Raw genomic sequence first — 22,702 nt, forward strand, 5'->3', positions numbered from 1 at the left:
TGAAGCTACCTAGCAAAAGTGCTTCTTTGCATCCTATATCTGGTTGAAGGGAAAACTTGAAGGTAGCAGGAGCTCTGAATCTCCTCTCTTCATCTTCTTCTTGTGGGGGGTGCTAAGTATTGAACCCAGGGGCACACTACCACTGAGCTACATTCCCAGCTTTTTATTATTATTTTAAATGTTTGAGACAAGGTCTAAATTAAATTAGGCCAGTTGTCCTCAACCTTGTGATCCTCCTGCCTCAGCCTCCGGAATAGCTGGGATTACAGATGTGCACCACTATTCCTGGCTCACCTCTTCATCCTTATTGAATTTACAGCACTTTATGCATTTGGTTTTCCCATTTGAGGGAACCCCAAAAGAGAAGACAAGGCATCCTAGAGGACTTGATTTTTCCCATAGAACTATCTTCTCTTACTAACTAAAGTCCCTAGAGACTTTTATCCTAAAAGTAGAGTGGATAATCAACAAGGGCCTAAGGTAGAGGAAATTCAGGAAGAATGCTCCAAGACAATGCCAGATAAGACCCTTTGTAACTGGTATCATGTAGGTGATGTCTTTACTTTTTTTTGGTTGCACATGGGATTGAACCCAGTGGAGCTTTATCACTTTATTTTAAATTTTGAGACAGGGTCTCACTAAGTTGCTGAGGCTGGCCTCAAACTTGGCAACCTCCTGCCTCAGTCTCCCAAGTAGCTGGGATTATGTACCTGCTCCATCCACCTAGTTCATGTAGGCAACATCTTAAAGTGCATTTTGAGTTTGGTACAGTGGCATATGCCTGCAGTTCTAGCTACTCTAAGGCTGAGGTAGAAAGATCTCAAGTTTGAGACCAGCCTGGGCAACTTAGATCTTGTCTCAAAATTTAAAAGGGCTGGAATGCTAGGTGTGGTGGCACAAACCAGTAATCCCAGCAGCTCAGGAGGTTGAGGCAGGAAGATCACAAGTTCAAAAACAGCCTCAACAACTTAGTGAGGCACTGTCTCAAAAATAAATAAACACACACACACACACACACAAATAGAGGTCTTGGATGTGGCTAGTGGTTAAGCACCCCTGGGTTTAACCCTGGTAAAAATTTAAATTTTTTTAGGAGGGGCTGGGGTGTAGCTCAGTGGTAAAACTCTTGCTCAGCATGTGTGACATACAGGGTTTAATCCACAGTAATGCAAAAAATAAATACACATAAAAATAAAATAAGAAAATAAAAAGATGAGGTGAGTTGAGGGGAGATAAAATAAAATGAATGAAGTATGATGGTTCAGGGAATTGACTCTGAACCTGGGTTCACATCCGGTTCTACTATCTATTAGCCATGTGACCTTGATATGTTATTTAATTTGGTCTCCTCTGAATTGAGGATAATAGTATCTGCTATAAGTTTATCTGAGGTCTCTAAAAGGTTCTCAAAAATAGCAGCTGCAGTGATTATGCTTTTTGTGCAGAAAGGAAGAACTTTTGACTCAAGGTTTTAGGCTTCCTCTCTGTGAACTGTGGCCTTCTCTCTACTACAGGGCAGCAGCAGCTGACGGTGCAGAATGTTTCTGGAAACAACCTGACCATCAGTGGGCTAAGCCCCACCCAGATACAGCTGCAGATGGAGCAGGCCCTGGCCGGAGAGGCCCAGCCTGGGGAGAAGCGGCGCCGCATGGCCTGCACATGTCCCAACTGCAAGGATGGGGAGAAGAGGTAATCCAAGGGTTAGGCCACACCAGCATCCTGGCATGTGCCCTGTTCCCCAAGCCCCTCCATGGGTGCCCAGGGCTTACACTTAGTTTGTCTTTTTTTCCCCAGTACTGAGTATTGAACCAAGGGGATTTTACCACTGAGCTACACCTTTAGCATTATTTTTTTGTTTGTTTTTGTCTTTTCTGTGCCTACAACCTTGCTCTATCTTATTTCTGTCCACCTCCTTCCCTTCTTCCCATTCCCTCCACCCAACCCTTAATCCAATTCTCAGGTCTGGAGAGCAAGGCAAGAAGAAGCACGTGTGCCACATCCCAGACTGCGGCAAGACTTTCCGGAAGACGTCCTTGCTGCGGGCCCATGTGCGCCTGCACACTGGGGAGCGGCCGTTTGTCTGTAACTGGTTCTTCTGTGGAAAGAGGTTCACGCGGAGTGACGAGCTCCAGCGGCACGCTCGCACCCACACAGGTCAGCTCCCTCCTCCCTTCAGCCCTGCTCTGCTGCCCTCAGTGCACCAGCACCCTGGCCTGTCAGGAGCTGCCACATTGAACAAGAGCTACTGACTGTCCAGAGGTTACCCCAGAAATTCTTTCCGGCCATTCCTTAATCGCAGTGTTCCTCCAGAGTGGTATCATTGCATTACATGACCCCAGTGACCTCTGCCACATCTGCATAAAAGCACTTAGTATGCCACACTCTCAGAAGACATTACAGATTACATGAGTTAATCCCGGTAAGGACACTCTGGGAAGTATTTTGATAATGTCCATCTTACTGAGGTGTGGAGAGGCGGCCAGGTCACCTAGCTAATGACAGGCAGAGCCAGGTTCAAACCCAGGCTCTCTGGCTCCTAAGTCCATTTCTTTCTCTCTTTCTTTTTTTTTTAAATTTTTTTATAGTTGTAGATGGACAGAATGCCTTTATTTTATTTGTTTCTTTTTATGTGGTGCTGAGATTGAGCCCATGCCTGAAGATTGAACACATGCTAGGCAAGCTCTGCCTCTGAGCTACAGCCCCAGCCCCCAGGTCCATTTCTTAATCACTATTCCATGCTGTCCTCCTGTTGTTATTTACATAATGATTTTTCTTAAATTGTTTATCTGTTTTACTCATTTATTTCCCAAGCAATATTGTTTTTTCTATTGTAGGTTTGATATCACATATTTGAATGTACTGGCAAATAATGCAAAACTATTAGAAAAATGCTATAGTGAATGCCCCAATGAGCAGACAGACCCCTTGCACTGGGACTGGGGTAGGGGACTTGTGACCCAAAGCTCCTGGCCAGGGTGGTGGGACAGATGCAGAAGAGTAAACACTTCACTGAACAGTGGCTGACCTGGCCGGGGTCAGTGTGCTTCAGGTCAGTAAGTGCTCAGGGCTGGTGAGGTCAGAGTGGAGTGGGGCCTTCCTGTGAGGGAAGGTGTTGGTGCAGGTGTAAAGCCCAAGGAACACAGATCAGAACAAAGCAGGCAGGCAGTCCCACAAGAGAAAACTGCAGGGGCTCAGGGTGAATGCCTTGGGCAAAGACGAGGAGGAGAACATAGCAGACTGGAGAGGTCGGACGGGGCAGGGAAGTGAGGACGGATCAGAGTGTAGAGCAGCAGATGGCAGGGAGGAAATGTCTGAGCAAGAGGTGGACAGAACATGGCAAAGAGGCCATGACAGCTTTACCAGGGGCCCCTCACATACTCCCTTCTTTTTGGGGTACCACAGTGTTTGCACATGGGCTCCACATGTGATGGACATTTCCTCTTCCCAGGGGACAAACGCTTCGAGTGTGCCCAGTGTCAGAAGCGCTTCATGAGAAGTGACCACCTCACCAAGCATTACAAGACCCACCTGGTCACGAAGAACTTATAAGGCCAACTGAGACAGGAGGACCTGAAGACGCAACTCCCCCATCTGTCCTGCCTGGGCCCCTAGTGAACAGGTGCCCACAGCTGCCCTCAGCCCCGCTGCTGTTCTGTGGCTGTGTCCCCACAGGAAGGGGCTCTGCTCCCTGTGCTCTCCTTCTGAAGCCCCTTGGCTCCGCCCTGGCCCTTCCTTCCCACCACGAGCTCCCGTCCTGCCCAGACCATGGACACTGGCCATGCCCAATGAGACGTTCTAAACCAGGACGCGTGGGAACCCTTATTTCCAAAGGAAAAACGCATTTCACTCCGTCGAGGAGCAAAGTGAGCCCGCCCCTGCCCTGTTCCCTGCCTCCAACACTCCCAACACTGCCGGAGTCCCACCGTGCCATGCCCCCCAATTCCTGTGCCTCCTTGCCCCCACCCACCCACTAGGGATGCCCTGGTGCCTGGCACCCAGCCTCCCATTGGCACCCACCTCTGCAGAGGCTCAGGAGCCACCTCCACTCCACTGCCCAGCCCTGCCACAGCTCTCCTCCAGACATTCCAACTTCCCATTCAAACGTCAGACACCCGTGGACTCCTCCCTGCACCCCTTTTTCTATGGAGAACGTTGCCTTATATTCTCTACTTCAGATGATGAACACTGTGTATTGTGTGTGCTTTAAGGACGTTTTATTTAATTGCTCCCTTCTTCCTTTCCTTCGTAACCACCTCCCCCATGCCTGCTTTCAGTTTAGGGTTTTGGGGGGCAATGATGAGCATATGAATTTTTTTCTCACTCTAGCAATTCTCTTTTCTAAGTGACACAGCATTTCAACTCAAAAAACACCTCCATCCTGAACCTCCTCCCTCCCCCTCATCTCACCTGCCCCACTCAAGCTCAACTGTGTACAGTGTATATTGTATAATAGACGATTGTGTCTACTACATGTTTTAAAAAACATATTGCTTGTTATTTTTGAGGCTTTTAAATTAAACAAAAATCCAACTTTATTTTTAGTTGTAACTGCTTGAGGTATGTTTTATGAATTAAGTGACAGATTTGTTATCCTTTATTAACAATGTACTTTGTTGGTCAGTGCTGGGCTGACTAAAATTTTTTCTTGCTAATAAATTTAGTTGCCTGAGGCAAAATCTGCACCTTGGCAGTTTGGCTTCCTTTCTGTTTTACCTTGGAGGGCTCAGAGAAGGACTCCAGAGGAGGGAGCCTTTGTCTCAGAGGGATCCACACCAGGACCAAGATAGGACCCTGCCCAGGGGCTGCAGCCATATGTGCTTCACAGTGAAGTCCCCAGAGCTTCTCCAGGGACCTTCAGAGGCCAGGGCCCACCTAGTTTGTTTGTTTTTCCCACAAGCCAGTATTGCTTCTGCCATAGAGCAGGTGCCACAGGGACAAGTTACAGCAGGCACTCCCTCAGCCAGCAAGCTGACTCCCCCTCAACTCCCAGGCCCTGGAGGGGAGGGCTTTGGCCTCATAGCCCATAATAAGTTTAGGGAGAAGAGCCAAGGGACTTTGGCTCAGCCACTTCCAAAAGGCTCAGAGTCTGGAAAAAACAGTTTCCCAAGGACTCAGGGCCCTTCCTAAGGCACAGGACCAGACAGATTCCTCAGAGGGCCCAGCAGCTAGAGGCCTGTGAGCCCAGCTTTTCCTAAAAGGACCCTGGCTGGCCAGGTTCTGTTTTTCTTCTGTCCCCTTGTCCAGCATCCCAGGGAGGGCAGTCAGTTGATGGACACCTTTTGGTTTTAGCAAGGTTTTACAGATCTGAAATTTTGGTGGGGATTTTTTTTTTTTCTTTTTTTGAGGGGGAGGCAGGAAGTCCAGGGTTGTGGTATTATGCAGGTAAAGGTCAGAGATGATATTTTTTTTTTTAATATTTATTTTTTAGTTCTCGGCGGACACAACATCTTTGTTGGTATGTGGTGCTGAGGATCGAACCCGGGCCGCACGCATGCCAGGCGAGCGCGCTACCGCTTGAGCCACATCCCCAGCCCCTAGAGAGATGATATTTAAATCTCTTTGGGGCCTGAAGAGCAGAGCATCTGGGGCTGAAGGGAAAGGCGAATCATCTCAAGCACACAGAGAACAGAATGTGCTTTTTACTCACCCTCAGGACAGCCAGGGTGGCGGTCCTGTTCAGGAGTGGTGAGGCTCATTCTCACTGCCCTGTCCTCTTGCCTTTGTTGCCAGCTACCTGCATTGCTACAAAACAGCTTTTCTTTTAGTGCCAGTTGACCTGCACAGGACTAAAAAAATAAAAAGGACAAGGATCTTAGATGGATCCAGGTTCTCTGCCTTTGCTCACTTGTCAGCAGGCAGGGAGACCCTTCCCGTTACATTCAATTCTCTGGGCAAAATACTAGACCAGCAGCTGAATGGACCCTGGCAGAGAACCTCTTCCTCAGTCCATCAGCCCTGCATCTCATTGCTGCTCTGACAGCCAGGGGAAGGCGTGAGGTACACTTACCTATTCCCTATGTGTGGGTTGGCACAGCTGGAAAACTGCCTTGCATGCTCTGAATGAGGGGTTGGTGGAGAGAAGGGATGTATTAACCAACTGGCTCCTTTCTGCCACACGTTCTTGATTTTGCTCTTAGGCACAAAGAATTACTGTTCCTGGGAGTGGATTCCATGGCTGGTGCCTTATGCTTTCAGTGAAGAAACTGACCTGACACCTTGGCATCCTTTAGAGATGAGCTGTCATCTAGGAGCTCTCCCCCACCTCCCTCCCTCCCTTGAAGGCTGATTCCTTCCTACCCTACCTCATTCCAGTCTCTTCTAGTCAGACCTTCCTCCTGGGGCATTCTTCAGGCCTCCGAGGCCGTTGGGGTGGGGGGCTTCTTCTCTAGCTGCACGTGTTTCAATTAAACACTAGCCCATTGCACTCAGTGGCTTCGGGACCAAAAGGAAACCATTTTCAACTGTAAGGAAAACAGAGCAAGCACCATGGCAAATGAACTATTGGGGAGTACATGACTATGACCCTGGGACACACAGGGCTGGGGATGTAGCTCAGTAGCAGAGTGCCTGCCTAGCACATCCAGGGTCCTGGGTTTGATTCTCAGCACTGAAACAAAAACCCAAAACTGGGACACACACTCCACCAACTGGGTGTCCCTACTTGGCTTTGGCCAGTTGGTGCTATGCAAGAATGCCACGTCTGTTGACTTTTGTAAGAGAAGCTAGAAATGTGGAGTGCTATGATTTGGATCCTGCACATCTCAAAAGGTCCATGTGTTTAAAGCCTGGTCCAGCCTGTGGTGCCATTGGGAGGTGTGGACCTGTAGGAGGTGAGCTCATTGGTGCATGGCCTTGAAGGGAATATAGGCACTCCAGCCCCTCCTCTTCCTGCCTTTCCTTCCTAGCCACATGAAGTAAGCAGCTTCATCATGCATTTCCACCATGATCTACTGCCTCCCCACAGGCCGAAAAGCCAACCAACCATGGACTGAAACCTCCAAAACTAAGCTGAAATATAAACCTCTCCTTTTTCTTTCTTTCTTCCCAATCCCTAGTACTGGGGACTGAACCCAAGGGCACTCTACACCACCGAGTTGAAATCCTAGCCCCCCCACCTTTTTTTTTTTGGTGCTGGGGATTGAACTCAGGAGTGCTTTATCACTAAGCTACATTCTCAGTCCTTTTTATTTTATTATTATTATTTTTTTTTTGACACAGGGTCTTACTAAGTTGCTAAAGCTAGCCTCAAACCTGCAATCCTCCTGCCTCAGCCTCCCATCCGCAACAACCTTCCTCTTATCTCGGGCATTCTGTTAGGTGCAATATTGGAAAGCTGACTTAAAACACAGTGTTTTGTGTCAAGTCTCCAAATCTTTAAATGTTGGCTCAATTGTTTAAAAATACAGCAGGAGGGCTGGAATTGTGGCTTGGTGGTAGAGAACTTGCCTAGCATGTGTGAGGTATGGGTTCAATCCTCAGCACCACATATAAATAAAGGTCCATCAAAGTCTAAAAAAATATTTAAAAAAGAAAACGGCAGGAGCTAGGCACAGTAGTAATGCCTATAATCCCAGGATTCAGAAGGCTGAGACAGGAGGATGGCAACTTTGAGGTCAATCAGTAATATAGTGAGAAATACAATTAAAAGGACTCAAAATAAAAAGACTGAGTAGGGATAGAGCTCAGGAGTACAGTACTCCTGGGTTAAATCCCCAGTACGGCAAAAAAAAAAAAAATAATAATCATGGACTGGTGAGGTCATAGCAAGGGGACACCCTGGCCTCCCCAGGGATGGACAAGATTTGAGTTCAGGAAACAGTCCTATTTCAGATCCTAATAGAAACACACACACACATACACACACAGAGTCAGGCTAGTAGCATCTTCCTTAACCACAGGCAAAAGGGAATATGGCAGAAGCTTTGCAGTCTACACAGTCCTGCAAACTACCCCCACCCAAGGCCAACCCGACCTTCAGTTCTGTCTCCAACCAGATTTGCTGTATCCTTCCCAGAGTGATGTGGACCCCTCTCTCTCCATACTCCATACCCATTCTTTTTTCTTTCTGGTACCAGGAATTGAACGCAGGGCGCTCAGCCACTGAGCCACATCCCAAGCAGGGATTAGAAACAGGTCTCACTGAGTTGCTTAGGGCCTTGCTAAATTGCTGAGGCTGAGCCTTGAACTCACGATCCTCCTACCTCAACCTCTGGGATTAGAGTTGTGAGCCACCTTGCCAGCTCCATACCCATTCTTAAGTGTGTGCGTCAGGGGATGTAGACAACAGAGCTCAAAGACTGACTGAGACCTAGAGACTAAGAGGACAAGACCACCAAATGCAATGTGAGGACAGACTGGATCTCAGAACAGGAAAAGGACTTTAGTTAGGGGTAGGGGCAAAATTCAAATAAAGCCTATGAATCACTGTTAATCTCTTGTTTTTGGTAACTGTGCTATGGTTAGTAAGCTCTTTACTTTAGAAGAAGCTGGGTGAAGGGTATATGGAAAATCTTTGTACTATATGTGTAACTTTTCAGTAAATCTAAAATTGCCTCAAACATTTTAAAAATTAAAAATTTTTTTTTTTACTTAAGTCAAGAAATGGAGTACAGCCAGGCACAGTGGTGTGTCCTGTAATCTCAATGACTTGGAAAGCTGAGGCAAGAGGATTGTGAGTTTGAGGCCTGCTTCAACAAGGCCCTAAGCAACTTAGAGAGACCCTATCTCAAAATAAAAAATAAAAAAGGCCAAGTGTGGTTCACCTAAAACTAAAATATGTTAAAAAAAAAAAAAAAAAAAAAGGGTCACACACCTGTAATCCCAGCAACTCAGGAGGCTGAGGCAGGAGGATCACAAGTTCAAAGCCAGCCTCAGCAACTTAGAGAGGTCCTAAGCAACTTAGTGAGCCTGACTCAATATTAAAAAAAAAACTTTAAAAGGGCTGGAGATGGGCTGGGGATGTGGCTCAAGCGGTAGCGCACTCGCCTGGCATGCGTGCGGACCGGGTTCGATCCTCAGCACCACATACCAACAAAGATGTTGTGTCCGCCGAGAACTAAAAAATAAATATTAAAAAAAAAATTCTCTCTCTCTCTCTCTCTCTCACACTCTAAAAAAAAATATTAAAAAAAAAAAAAAAGAGCTGGAGATGTGGCTCAGTGGTTAGGTACCCCTGGGTTAAATCCCTAGCACCAAAAGTAACTAAACAAATGAATAAATAAATAAATAAAAATAAAAAATAAAAAGGGCTGGGGATGTGGCCCAAGGGTTAAGTACCCTGAGTTCAATCCCTGACAGCACCACCACCCCCCCCCCAAAAAAAAAAGAAAGAAAGAAATGGAATGCAACATACAAGTGAAAATCAAAGCAGATGGAACATGCAACCAGTTTCACAGTCAGAGCGGTCAACACTCCCTATGGAGAGTGGGCTAGTGTAATGGGCGACTAGGATCCAGAGATTCTGGAAACTGAGGTATGGGCACCTGCTATGGGCAGCCCACCTTCATGCTGCCCCTTGCCCCAGCCCTCATGAGGAGCCACCGGTAGCATCTTAGGCCCCCCTGGATTCATCAGGGGGCTTATAACTAATGTAACATAGATTCTAGGGACCCTAATTTGGGGTGAGATCTTACTTAGTTCAGAGACAATATATGATTTGAGTCTTTGGGGCTGGGGTGAAGCCACACATGTCTGGCATGTGTGAAGCTCTGGGTTTGATCCTCAGCATCACATTCAAATAAATAAATAAAATAAAGGTATTGTATCCATCTGTCCATCTACGACTAAAAAACTAAATTAATTAATTGAAAATAAAAAGAAAGAGCCAGGTGCAGTGGCCCACATCTGTAATCCTAATGGCTCGGGAGGCTGAGGCAGGAGGATCACGAGTTCAAAGCCAGCCTCAGCAAAGGTGTGGTGCAAAAGCAACTCAGTGAGACCCTGTCTCTAAATAAAATACAAAATAGGGCTGGGGATGTGGCTCAGTGGTCAAGAACTCCTGAATTCAATCACTAGTATCTTCCTGCCCACCTCTCCCGGAAAATGCAAATCATAACAACTTGGAAAACCCTTTTAGTCCTGGATATGTCTACTGTGACAATTAAGACACTGTCTTGAATGCTCAAAAAAAAAAAAAAATACAGGATAAATATATGTGGTTTTCTAAGAAACAAATTAAAAAAGGAAGGAAGGAAGGAAGCAGAGTAATCTCAGGACAGGTGACAGTTGGGTTTCCTAGGTGAACAGGTACTCGGGGAGTAGAAGAGGTAAGAGGTGCTGGGAAGAGGAATCAATGAATAGAGCCATGGATGAGAAAAAAGCAAACCACGGTAGGCTACCACAGGCACTCAGGGCTTGGAGAGGGGGATTAGAAACCTGCTCACAGAGATATTGGGCCAAGAGGAAATGAGAACTGACACAGGGCAGGCCAAGTGCCAAGAGAGACCAGGATTTCCCAAAGGAAAAGCCGCCAGGTCCCATCTTCTGGGCCTGCCTGAAAACCCACCTTGTGGCCTCCATCTACTGCCTGTGGCCCCCACTAATTACCAAAGCAGCTGGCCCAGGGACTGAGACTGACATAATTCACTAGGCCTTTGAAAGCTTAACATCCCTCCCATCAACGAACATGTTCTCCTGTTTGTTGCTGCCTAGCCCCCAACTGTACAGAGAGGCTTAACAAGAGCATTTTATGCATAATCGTTGCAGATCAGCATTTCCTGAGCACACCCTATTGGCTGGGATTTTGAGAAAGAGCCAGAGAAAGTAAGAGATGTGATCTCCCCCGTGAAGCAGCTCCCACTCTGATCCCTAATATCAGTCACATGAATGAACACTACAGAATGGATGTGGGAGGCAATCTGGGAGCACGTGGAGGGTTAACCACCAAGTACCACAGGCAGAGCCTGGATAAGGCTCAGCCTCCTCTCATCCCACAGCGGGCTTCAGAGGACCCAGCCCCCTCTGAGCTCTTGATAACCTACTCAGAGCTCAGGCACCGGCTGGCAAGGAACCAAGCACCCACCATTCTGTGTGTCCTGGTGTCCCTACCTCGAGGCTGCAAGGTAAGTTCACTGCAAGGGTAAGAAATATCCTGAGCCCCGGGCCTCCAACCCTGTGCTGGTCATAGGGCTCCTGCTGGCAAGTTGAGTCTCTATTTCATCATTACAGTCTGGACCTCTCTCCTTCTCCACAGTGTTTAACATTCCCACGTCCTCTCCCTTCTTCTCAGACATTCTCATCTTCCCTATAGCTTCAAGTGTCACCTCAGAGGCTCATGATGCCTAAATCGGTCCAGTTTCATGAAGTGATGGCTTCTTCATGAACAAAAACTTTTGCTCTGTTAGACATGAAGTAGCTGCTCATTTAAAGATTTACCTCTTGCTTCCTGGTTCCTGACTATAACTTCTCACCTCTGCCCTTCACAAGGCTATATTTCTTCAGCAAACATCTCATTAGTCCCTGTATCTCCACTTGTGACATAGTGCCTGACCTCTCCCCTAAGCTCCGGACTCTACTATCTAACCTAATCAAACATGGGTGACTCTCAACAGATATGATAAGGAATTCATCTTTCCCCACAAACTCCCTTCTCCAACACGCCCCAATGAATTAGCAGCACCACCCATGTTGCCAAAAACCAGTGAGTGATCTCTCCTCTCCACACTCCCTCCCAACATTCACGCATCAGCCATGCCCGCTCCAGTGTCTACCTCAACAACACTGGGTAGCATCTCCCTGTCACCAGCCTTACCCTGCCTTGTCAATTATCCACTTGGTCACCAGAGGCAGGTTCCAAAACATAAATCCAATCAATAAAATAAAACGGAAATCTAGTAATCCCATCAGATAAGTAGAGAAAAACATGGTTTAAGAAAATAAATGCAAAAGCATTAGAAAAAAACAAAACAGGCAAGGCATAGTTCCCAACACATAGACTTTTTTGTTTCCTATTGAGAAACCAGTATTACTCTCTGTATAATGAAATTTTATTTTCTATTCACTTCAGCCTTTCACAAGAAAAGATTAATAATACTACAAAGTGTGGGGATATGGCAAAGTGTTAAAGAAAATGCAGCACCAGCCTGGCATGTGTGCATGCCCATAACCCCAGCAACTCAAGGGGCTGAGAGGTAGGAGGATTAAAAGCTCAAGGCCAGCCTGGGCAATTTGATGAGATCCCGGCTCAAAATAAAAAGAGCTGGGGATGTAGCTCGGTGGTAGAACAAGTGCCCTTGGGTTCAATGACTAGTACCAAAAAAAAAAAAAAAAAAGAAGAAGAAGAGAAAAAGCAGCACCAAAAAAAAATTCATTTCTCCCACTCAGAAAACCCTTGCCAGGGGTTGCATAAGTAGCAGTCACAGCCAGCAGCCAGGCTGCTGAGTGATCCAGACACCAAATCCAACTAAACAGAAAAGCACAACACAAGCCTACTTATTATCTTCAAGACAAAGGGGGAAAATTTTTAAAAAAAAGGAATGAGCCGTGAATTTCCTCGATAATTGTCAAGGAAGAGAGAGGCTGTCAGAATCTAGCCCTTTTTTCTCTCCATCTGGTCTTAAATAATAAATAATCCAAATTAGACTCTGGTTCAATATAGAATCATTGTGTATTAAAAGCATGGCTCATGATGGGCGTGGTGGCACATGCCTATAATTCAAGGCCTGCTTCGGCAATTTAGCCAAACTTTTATCAAAAAATAAAAAGGGTTGGGAATGTACCTCAGTGGTAGAGCACCCCTAGGTTTCATTTCCAGTACAGGGGAAAAAAAAAAAAAGCCTGGCCCTCACCACTTTCGTGGGGAGTCTTCCTGCACCCAACACAGAGCTCTGCCGGTTCATTTGGCTTGTTTCTGACTGCCAGGCTCCAGCAGCAGTCCTCCCTTTCCCCAGGTGTCATGCCTTTACTCACCATCTTCCCTCTTCCTGAATGCTTGTCTCATTGTCCATCTGGCAAACACTTGTTAAGACAAATCCAACATCTGCTCGCTTTATGAGGCTTCTGGACTGTCTGTCCCCTTGTTTTGCTTCCCTTTATCTTATGGCAACATCTGTTAAATACCTGCAACTATTCTGCTGTTCAGGGAATTAAACCCTGAGCTACGTCTCCCGGCCCCTCCTATTTTTTATTTTGAGACAGGGTCTTGCTCAACTGCCCAGACTGTCCTTGAACTTGCAATCCTCCTGCTTCAACCTGCAGAGTAGCTGGAATTACAGGCATGTGCCACCATCCGTGCCCTGCAGTTCTTGACTTTTAAGCAAACTACACAAATGATCTTAATCTCGGTGCCCATTAGAATCCAGATCCAGGGTAGCAATAGCTCAGGAGTGCAAAAAGAGCATGGCCCCATGAAGGATACTAATTATTGCTTACACAGGTTCACATGCAGGGGCTTGGGGGTTGGGGAAGACATTTGGAAAGGCAACTTCAACAAGAAAGTAAGTCTAGTCAACAATCTAGATGGAATCAAAAATCAACAATCATGATGGAATCAAAAAATCTAACCAGTGGAGAATCCAAAGATTAAATCAAGTCTTGAGACGGTCTAATTTCTTTGCAGCAAATGTGTCTTCCAGATTCTATATGGCTCAAGCCATGAATACATAATAAAGGTTGACAGGTATCCAATGCAGACACCCAGGCAGACCGGGAGTCCCTCTTACCTGGCACAGTCCTAGGGGCCTGCCTAGATGGCTCTTGCAGCAACCTTCCAGATGATGGTGGCCTCAACCCCAGGCTGCCCCAGGCAGGTCAAAGCTGGGATGAGCATTGGCAGGTTTCCCATTTCTCAGTCTTATGTACGAGCCTGGAAGTAGCTTTGCACAGTCACCTGCTCCCCTATATCCTTGGATATTGCTGGCATTGACCTAAGGACTATCCTTACTATCTAGGAAAGGCAAAATGTGAAAAACGGGAAACAGCCAAGATGGGAGAGGCCTGAGAGAGGTGGGAAAGTGACAACCTCTCATGTAACAGAACTCTGGCTAGTATAAACTTTGGTGCAATTGGACAGGGTATCATGATTCCATTGTTTATGGTATCATGGAAAAAAGACAGCAGAATTGAGATATGAGGCAGGAGGGAGGGAGATCAAATCTAGAAGAGGTAGAGGGGTCTGATCTTGGATGGTTTGACCCCAAATTTCCCTCTTTTTCTTTCCCATTAAGTGGTCTCCCTTCTCATCCCAGTCTCTTCCAGACCCCAGTGCACCTCCCCAGACCTCAGAGTTCCAGCCCCCATCCCCACTGCATAGCAAGTGTATGATCCATAAAAGTTATTTCAACCTCTCCCACACTCAAGCCACAATTTTCCTCCAATCAGACTGCCCCTTTCTCTGTGTGTCCCAATTCACCTTGCCTCGGAGTCAGACCCCTAATTCCATTTTCCATTTTTTTCTTTGTCAGTCCACCAACCTCCCCTCCTAGGTGGAACTTCCTGCCCAAAACTGGCTTCCAGTTACCTAAGATGGGGCTCCCACTTATTACTGGCCACTCTCCTCAAGCCCCCAGGGACTCCTCCCCCGATCCCCACCTGAGCTACTGCAGTACCTATACCTTTAACAAACCTCCACGTGCGTGTTAACGGCGGTGACAGCATTTCCTTGTCTCTCTGCTCCCGCCCCCGGAGGCGCTGCCCATTGGGCCCTGGGTTCCTCTCTTCGCTCTCTAATTGGCCATGCTCCTGGAAAACTCCAACCAATGACCTCTCCGTGTCTGTCTCCCTCCTCCGATCCTGGACACCCATTGGCTCCGAGGACTTAGTACCTGTTAGCTTATCTGGGTCGCTAGCAAATCCTTCCTTCCCGAGTTAGACGCCCAGGCTGAGAAATTGGTTCCGAACCCAACGGAACCAGGGTTAGGCGACGCCAGATCACATGACCAGCGGTCCCCATGACGTGCGTGCTGCGGGGCGTCACTGTGACGTTTGGACGACCTGCTAAGTGGCCGGGCTACCTCCGCCACCTGTGTAGCCGCGGCGCTGCCATGGACCTGGGACCAATGCGCAAGAGTTACCGCGGGGACCGAGAGGTGCCGCCGCTCGGGCAGGGCCTCCCGCAGGGGCGGGAGAAGGGGGCCGCGGAGTCATCCACGGAGGGGAGGGGTTTGCAGGGGCCACCTGATGGGAGAAGCGGGATTCAGAGACGACCATCGGGGAGGGACTTAGGGGAGACGTGAATGAAGGTGGGTCAAGAGGAAGCTCATCCTAGTTAAAGCTCAAACTCTGAAGCCCATCAGGAATGGAATTCACCCATCTACTGGCTGTGCCTGTCACCTTGGGCAATGCACTTATCCTCTCTGGGACTCAATTTCCTCACCTATAAAGTACTTACTTAACAGTGATAAGTGTTATAACAGTGATAAAACAGCTTATAAGGAGGAGGGAGTTAAATAAGTGATCTTAGCACTTACCTTCAGCACCTCCTTTCTGCTTACCTCTTTCCCTTCTCAGGATTGGGAACAAGAGAATTATCTTGGAACCGGGAATCCAGACAGTTATGGTTACCACATCTGGTTGCATTCGAGCATTTCCAGATATGCTTGTTAAAAAATGTAGTATCTCATTAAACCTCAGACCTATTTGCATGAAAATTTATCATGTGTTTGTGGGGTCGATAACACAGGAATCCTTTTTTAGGCTCCCCAGGTGATTCCGATACACAGAGAGTTTTGACATCCTGAGACCCTGATTCATTCCTTTCTAGTTGTGGGATCCAGCAAGTCTTTTAGACTGTGTATGTGTTTCCTCACCTGTAAAATAGGGCATAGAACTTATCTCCTGGGTACTGTTTTTTGTTGTGAAGCCATTGTTATGAGGACAGAAAGAGCTGCAAGTAGTGTCATTCTACAATCTTAGCAACTCAGGAGGCTAAGGCAAGAGAATTGCAAGTTTAAGGCCAGACTGGGCATCTTAGTGAGACCCTATCTCAAAATAAGAAATAAAAACAAGAGGATTGGGGATGTGCCTCAGTGGTAGAGCACCATTGGGTTCAATCCCCAGTATTACAGAAAATGTTCTTTGATCAGTGCCAGGTAAATAATAAGCACTATATGTGTCTATTAAATGAAGTAAAACTTTCTTCCCAGGCATTTGAAGAAACTCATCTGACCTCTCTGGACCCCATTAAGCAGTTTGCTTCCTGGTTTGAAGAGGCTGTTCAATGCCCTGACATCGGGGAAGCCAACGCCATGTGTCTGGCCACCTGCACCAGGTGAGCATATCTCTGGGTTTCATGTGGTTGGGTACAGATGAATTTGGAAAATTAGAAAGCCAAATTTATTGTTCCACCTCAGTTATTAAAATATTGTGTGACATAGACAAGTCACTTATCCTCTTTGGGCCTCTATAAACCGAACCTTACTGGTAAACCAAAAATGAGGCCACTAAATTCCCTTTCAGTGATTAAAGGGAGTTCCTTGTACATCTCTGCCCTTGATGTACCCATTCACAACCCCTTGCCTCTCTCCCCATCTGCCCAAGCCCCATCTGCCCTTCAAGATGGGGTCACCCCAGGAGCTCTGTCCCTGTCATGAATCCTAGCTCAGTGCTTGGCTCTTATCATTCACTTTTGACAATCAATCATATACCCTTTGGCACATCTCAAAACTTCTTATTTAATTCATCTTTTACCCCCTCACTAAAGTGCAGGGCTTAAAGGCAGGGCTCTTATACTATTCTGGATATCCCTCAGAGCTCCATGCAGAGGACCTGATATTATAGCTCTTTCTATGACCCCTAGGCACAGGGTGGTGGCATTATTGTTGGTCCCTGTTCTTAGGGCCTTATTTTGCTAGGGCTGCCATAACGAAGTACTAGAACTATGTGGCTAAAGCAACAGAAGTTTATTTTTCACAATTCTTGGTGCGAAAAGTCCAAAATCAAGGTGCTGTCAGGCTTGCTTTCTAGTAAGACCCGTCTGTGTCTTACCTGCTTATAAGAGAGCTGCCTTTTCACTGTGTTCTTGCTTTCCTTTGTATATGCATGGGAGAGCGCTGTTGTCTTTCTCTCCTCTTGGGAGGATGCCAGTCCTATTGGATCAGGGCCCCTTCCCTACAACCTTATTTAACATTAATGACCTCCCTAAAGGCTTTGTTTCCAAATATAGTCACATTGGAAGTTAGAGCCTCAACATATGGATTTATAGACAGTCTATGATAGGGCACCAGGCAGTGGTGTCATATTTGTACCACCAGGACAAGTCCCTAGGGGCACATGGGAGTGGGTTGCCTGAGAGCCAAATAAGGGGGCATAACAGAGTAGATGCTCAGACATCTTATGGGAAGGAGGATCAAGGCAAGAACAGTGAACTGGGTTCTCACTACAGCGCTCTGCTGTGTGCCCCTAGAGACGGAAAACCCTCTGCCCGCATGTTGCTGCTGAAGGGCTTTGGCAAGGATGGCTTCCGCTTCTTCACTAACTACGAGAGTCGAAAAGGAAAAGAGCTGGTGAGGGTTCAGGGTCAATCCTCGAAGGACCTGTGGGCCCAGCCTCCACCCTTGCCTGCATGGCTTTCTCATGCCTTGCACCCCTGTCCACAGCTCCTGAGCTCAGGGTCCCTTCCACCTGAAGCCTTTGCACTTGCAATTCTCTTTCTCCACCCCTACCTCTATCATCTGATAGATGCCTAATTAACTCCTGTTCCTTTAGGTCTCAGCCCAAGTGTTGCCTCCTCAGAAGAGTCAGCCAAGTCAGCTCTGAAGCTGTTGGCTGTCATTTTAACTTGCAACTTTCCTTTCTGCCAGTTTTTTCCAGTTTGACTATGTGCTTATTTATGTGATTGTTTGACTAATATGTGTCTCCTCTGCTAAACAGTAACTATGGGTATAGAGGCTGCATCCTTTTTTAAAAAAACTTTTTTAATAGATGCATTGTAGTTATACTTAATAATGAGGAAGCTGCATCTTTTTTATCTGTTTTACCTGCAGTCCCTCTCATGGTGTCGGACACAAAATTGGCATTCTGTATGCACTCAGTGAATAAGTCCAAAATGAGAAATCCTACCTAAGTCCATGCCAGCCAAACATGCATTTCTCACAAGTCTATGACTGACAGAAATAGCCAAAACTCATTTTTTGTTGTTATTTTGGTTTTTGTTTTGTTTTGACTTTGGTATGGGGGATTGAACCCAGGGGTGCTTAACCACTGAACTACAGTCCCCACCCTTTTAGAATTTTTTTTAGACTTTTTTTTTTTAGTTGCCAGTGAACTTTTATTTTCTAATTTTATTATTTTTACATATGATACATGAGAATCGAACCTAGTGCCTCACATGTGCTAGGCAAGCACTTTACCACTGAGCCACAACCCCTTTTAGAATTTTTTTTTTTCTGAGACAGGGTCTCACTGAGTGGCTTAGGACCCTACTAAGCTGCTAAGGCTGGTCTTGAATTTTGCAATCTTCCTGTCTCAGCCTCCCCAAGTTCCTTAGATTACAGGCATGCACCACTGATGCCAGCCCAAATCTCATTCTGGAGTCAGACTGGCTTAAACCCAGCTGTTCCACTTAGTATGTGAACTCTGACACTCTCTCTGAGCCTGTCTCCACATCTGTGATGGACGGTAGGCCTATCTTTGAGGGTTTAAATGATATAACCATGAATGCATCTGCTGGGAGCCTGCATGCTGCATATTTCCTGCCTTCACCCTGCATGTCAGAAGTATCTTCTCTCTGTCCTGATGGTTATCCATGAATTCTCTTTCATTTCCAGGACTCTAATCCCTTTGCTTCCCTTGTCTTCTACTGGGAGCCCCTTAACCGCCAGGTAAGTGAGTGTTCCCAGGACAGCCTGGGGTGAACTGAGTTCGTGTGGACACGTTTATGGATTAGCCTAAAGAAGGCTCCCCAACTGGACACATATCTTGCCTATGTTTGGGCACCCTGCCTCTCACACAACGCTGAGTCAGCTGGTCTATCTGGGGCAGGAGAGGAGAGGCAGCCAAGAGAACACATAGAATCAGGTCCTGTGCTGGTAGGAAGGGCCATCCGCATCGAAAGCCACCCAGCCAGGGTCCATTCCTGAGCAGGTGCGTGTGGAGGGTTCCGTGAAGAAGCTGCCTGAGGAGGAGGCTGAGTGCTACTTCCACTCCCGCCCCAAGAGCAGCCAGATTGGTGCTGTGGTTAGCCACCAGAGTTCTGTGATCCCTGATCGAGAGGTGAGTGGGGTTCCCCTGTAGTCCTCCAAGTGGTGAGGGTTTCCCCAGGGAATTCCAGAGCCCTCTGACTCTGGCAAAGAGAAAAGGATGGTCTCCCTAGGGAAGAGAGGGGTGGCGGGAATGGACTGCCTTTGTTTGGCCTTTCTGTTGACTGTGCTCCAGTCTGCCTAGCTTACCTGGGTGTCCTCAGCCCCTAGCCCAAAGCACAAAATCAGTAAGTCCTTAAATGAATCATCGCTGGGCCTGGATCTTCCTCCATATTCTTCTCCTGAACAGTATTTGAGAAAGAAAAATGAGGAACTGGAGCAGCTTTATCGGGAACAAGAGGTGCCCAAGCCCAAATACTGGTGAGTGATGCCAGGTTGTCCTCCAGAAGTGGACATCAGGACCCCTGTGTGTGGAATTCTAGATCTGCTCCTCCCAGCTATGCTCATCTGATGCCAGAGAGCCTGGAGTGAGGGGTGCGAGTGGAGAGTGAACTTCTGCTTCTTCTCCTAGGGGCGGCTATGTCCTGTGCCCGCAGGTGATAGAGTTCTGGCAAGGCCAAACCAACCGGCTACATGACCGGATTGTCTTTCGTCGGGACCTCTCTATAGGAGACTCCCCTTTGGGGCCCATGACTCATCGCGGGGAGGAAGGCTGGCTCTATGAGAGACTTGCACCATGACTGGAGGCTGGCTAGAGTGCAACAGGGATGAGGTGCTGAGAGGGTGTGGGACTGGGAGCCTGGCCCTTTTTTAAAATTCGGTCCATTTCCCTTCCCACCCTTTATATCTGTGGCTCTCCAGATCTCCTTCTCTGAGTTCTGTGTACTCAGTTGGGCATCAGTTAGCTGCTGGAATGGATTGTACTGAATCTAGAGAACCACACATGCGGGAGAATCCTGTAATCATCCCTTTTTTTTTTTTTTTTAACTTTACCTGTGATTTTTTTAATAGCTCCCCCTAGGGGTGGTGGCTGGTGTGACTCCCTTTCTGGCCCACTCCCAGTCTGTTATGTAAACCGTATTGCCCCAAACTGATTGGTCCCAGTGCAGGCACCTGAACCAATCTAGTCAATCACATATTCTTGTTAATAATTTGAAGTTTGAAATGGAGAGACCCAGAGCCTTGGAAGTCATTGTAGCTAAGAAGTCATTAATAGCAACCAAGAAACAGCCTCTGGCTGCTACTGTTGCAATTCCTGCATTGCCCTGCACCCCTCCTTGTCTTGTCTCTGCTGTGTGGTTCCTCCTACTGTCTCAGAACACCCTACTATCTATATAAATTCTCTTCCTCCTTCTCCTCCCTCTTCCTCTTCTTTTCTCAGATTAAACTAGAATTAATTTACAAATAAAAGAACATGAACTAATTTATGAAAGATTATTTTTGTAATATTCACCCCCACTGATTGCTACCTTCTATTATTTGAAACATAGCAATATGCATAAGATTAAATTTATTCTTTATAGTTCCTAGGGACCCATAGGTAAAATTTATAGATAAGTAGGTTTCATCTCAATATGGAGAGAAATTGGAATGAGCCATCTATTGTGTGTGAGTGTTCTATCACTAGATGTATTGGATCCCAGCCCATCAGAAATTTTGTAGAAGGTTTCATGTGCTGTTACTTATAAACCAGAAAGATTTTTATAAAACTTAACTGACCATGTACATTTATGGAAATTTAGTGTACGCAGGCATGCACACGTGTAGGTACACATATACTTATTTTCCAAATATAAAATTATTATATATAGAGATTTGCTGTTTGGACTATCCACGCACTCCCTTCCCCTACTCCTCACCTCTGCTGAAGATAATTCCTAAGTCACTGGTTTTCACCTACATTGGAATTACCCAGGGAAGTTTAAAACTCTAGATGCCCTAGATCCCATCCTTGGAGAGGATTTAACTGATCTCGGTGCAGCCGGGGCATTGGGGAACTTAAATGCTCCTCAGGGAAATCTGTGCAGCCAAAATTGAGACCTTATAGTCTGAAATTCTTGACACTTGCCATATGGTCTGTGGACCAGAAGCATTAGCATCACTTGGGAGTCCATTAGAGGTACAAGCCGTCAGTCCCACCCAGACCTAATGAATCCAGTTCTGCATTTTTACAAGACTCCCAGTGACCAGATGCACTGGCCTCAACCTCTAAAGCAAGGTCTCCCACTCACAAAGTTGGTGAGCCTTTCATAGCCCTTGTCTGTCTACTGTGCTACACTGCATTTGCTTCTCTTGAGCACAGGCCTGCTGACTAGGGACACGGCCAAATGGCCTATTGGCCATGGAGAGGAACCAGGCTGGTAAATATTTGCTGTGACAGAGCCAAAATTATTTGCACTGGTTGACCTTGAACTTGCTACTCTGTAAACTGTACTTCCTTTAACTATATGGGTGTGGGCTTCAGTCTGTTATTGGCCAGGGTCCTCCAAGGGCAGCCCTCTCCTGTGTTGATCCCTGCTTAAGCCTGAATGGAGGAAGGCACATTGACCCTGTGGTCACTTTACTGGGCAGCCTTACCTACTTGGTCCCTTTTGTTGTGCCATGGCTGCAACTTTTATGAGCACACGTTTGTATATGTGTGTGTGTGTGTGTATGTGTGAAAAGTACTACACCCCATCTGTGTTATTCGGGCTGTGTCACCTCTCAGCTTCGAGCCTGGTCTCAGGTGTTCCTTTTCAGTTCTCTATCAATTACTGTGCCAAGTGTGTAATAAAAGCCTGTCAACCAAGTGTGGTATTAATGTTTAACCTGGCTTGATTTCCCCCACCTCCCAAGAAAGGAGGAGCTGGGAATTTACCAGCTTCTGTCTTGCAGGTTGGACGTCCAGCAGGGGGAGCTCGACACCCAGAGTGGGCCCCTTTGGGGTAGTAGCAGGCAGTTCCAGCCAGCCTTGCCTGCTTCCCCCTTCCTCCACTTGGGTGGTGTCCCAGTGAAACTGTGGTCGATAACCCATAGCCTCTCCCCGCTCCTGCACATATTTGCACTCTCAATTCCTCCTCCTCCTCCTCCTCCTCCTCCTCCTCCTCCTCCTCCTCCTCCTCCTCCTCCTCCTTCTCCTCTGCCTCCTCCTCCTCCTGTCTTCTGAAAACTTTCAGCTGCCTTGCTCAGACTCCTGGGTGGCCGCATCTTATCCCAGCTAGCCCTGCAACTTCTTTGTATATGTGTGGAGTTTTCCTGGAAGATTCCTGTGACGATCACTTCAGGGTTGTAAGCAAGATCAGCATGCAAGGGACAGGGAGCTCCAGACCCTTTTACTTAAGAGGGGTGATGGTGATATTGGAGTGGGTGGCAATGCAGTCCCAGGGCCCATCCTCATCTCCCACCTCAGGGACCCCCAGTTGGGCTGTGATGGAAGTCCTACAATATGGGGTCTACAGTACAGCCAGCCCAGAGGTTGTTGGCTCTTTCCCTACGGTTCCAGGGTCTATCTGGAACCCTTAAGTGGCCCTCACCTCCCAGGATTCTAAGGCCCAGACATTGCCCTCTCTCTTCCCCCACTCCCCTTCTGCAGAAGGTGACTAACAATGCTTCTTTCTTTGTTCTGAACCTCATTTTCTAGTGGAAGGCGC

General features: G+C 47.0%; 3 protein-coding genes across 26 annotated transcripts in view; 2 read left to right on the forward strand and 1 right to left on the reverse strand.

Annotated features, from left to right (window-relative positions):
- The window catches only part of Sp2 (Sp2 transcription factor), a 29,056-nt gene extending 24,374 nt beyond the window's left edge, over positions 1-4,682 (forward strand). For both annotated transcript variants that reach the window (XM_005321737.4, XM_021724164.3), the window contains exons 5-7: positions 1,515-1,689; positions 1,961-2,154; positions 3,449-4,682. In XM_005321737.4, coding sequence (XP_005321794.1) covers positions 1,515-1,689; positions 1,961-2,154; positions 3,449-3,549 — 470 coding nt within the window. In that variant the 3' untranslated portion in view covers positions 3,550-4,682. The remainder of the gene's footprint in view (positions 1-1,514; positions 1,690-1,960; positions 2,155-3,448) is intronic.
- The window catches only part of LOC144376052 (uncharacterized), a 37,573-nt gene extending 22,820 nt beyond the window's left edge, over positions 1-14,753 (reverse strand). For 2 of the 18 annotated variants that reach the window (XR_013436062.1, XR_013436057.1), the window contains exons 1-6: positions 13,659-14,740; positions 13,355-13,451; positions 12,907-12,944; positions 6,303-6,461; positions 6,008-6,056; positions 5,648-5,786 (exon numbers count right to left, since the gene is read on the reverse strand). Coding sequence is in view for 2 of the 18 variants with exons in the window: in XM_078042157.1 (XP_077898283.1) it covers positions 14,550-14,739 (190 nt within the window). In the remaining 16 variants the exon portion in view is untranslated. The other 16 variants (XR_013436064.1, XR_013436060.1, XR_013436070.1 and 13 more) reach the window with 16 other exon arrangements.
- Pnpo (pyridoxamine 5'-phosphate oxidase) lies at positions 10,824-21,861 on the forward strand. 6 transcript variants are annotated; one of them, XM_078042152.1, is made up of 7 exons: positions 10,824-11,060; positions 16,080-16,204; positions 17,318-17,438; positions 18,702-18,755; positions 19,018-19,146; positions 19,318-19,493; positions 19,645-21,861. In XM_078042152.1, exons 1-7 carry the CDS (start codon positions 10,839-10,841, stop codon positions 19,811-19,813), a joined length of 996 nt encoding a protein of 331 aa, XP_077898278.1. In that variant the 5' UTR covers positions 10,824-10,838; the 3' UTR covers positions 19,814-21,861. The 6 variants fall into 6 exon arrangements, with proteins under 6 accessions (XP_077898278.1, XP_077898281.1, XP_077898279.1 ...); XM_078042155.1 differs by having other exon boundaries at positions 19,423-19,493; XM_078042153.1 differs by having other exon boundaries at positions 17,339-17,438.
- The last annotated feature ends 841 nt before the right edge of the window (positions 21,862-22,702 follow it).

Source organism: Ictidomys tridecemlineatus, chromosome 3 (assembly GCF_052094955.1).
Source record: "Ictidomys tridecemlineatus isolate mIctTri1 chromosome 3, mIctTri1.hap1, whole genome shotgun sequence".
Classification (NCBI taxonomy): domain Eukaryota; kingdom Metazoa; phylum Chordata; class Mammalia; order Rodentia; family Sciuridae; genus Ictidomys; species Ictidomys tridecemlineatus.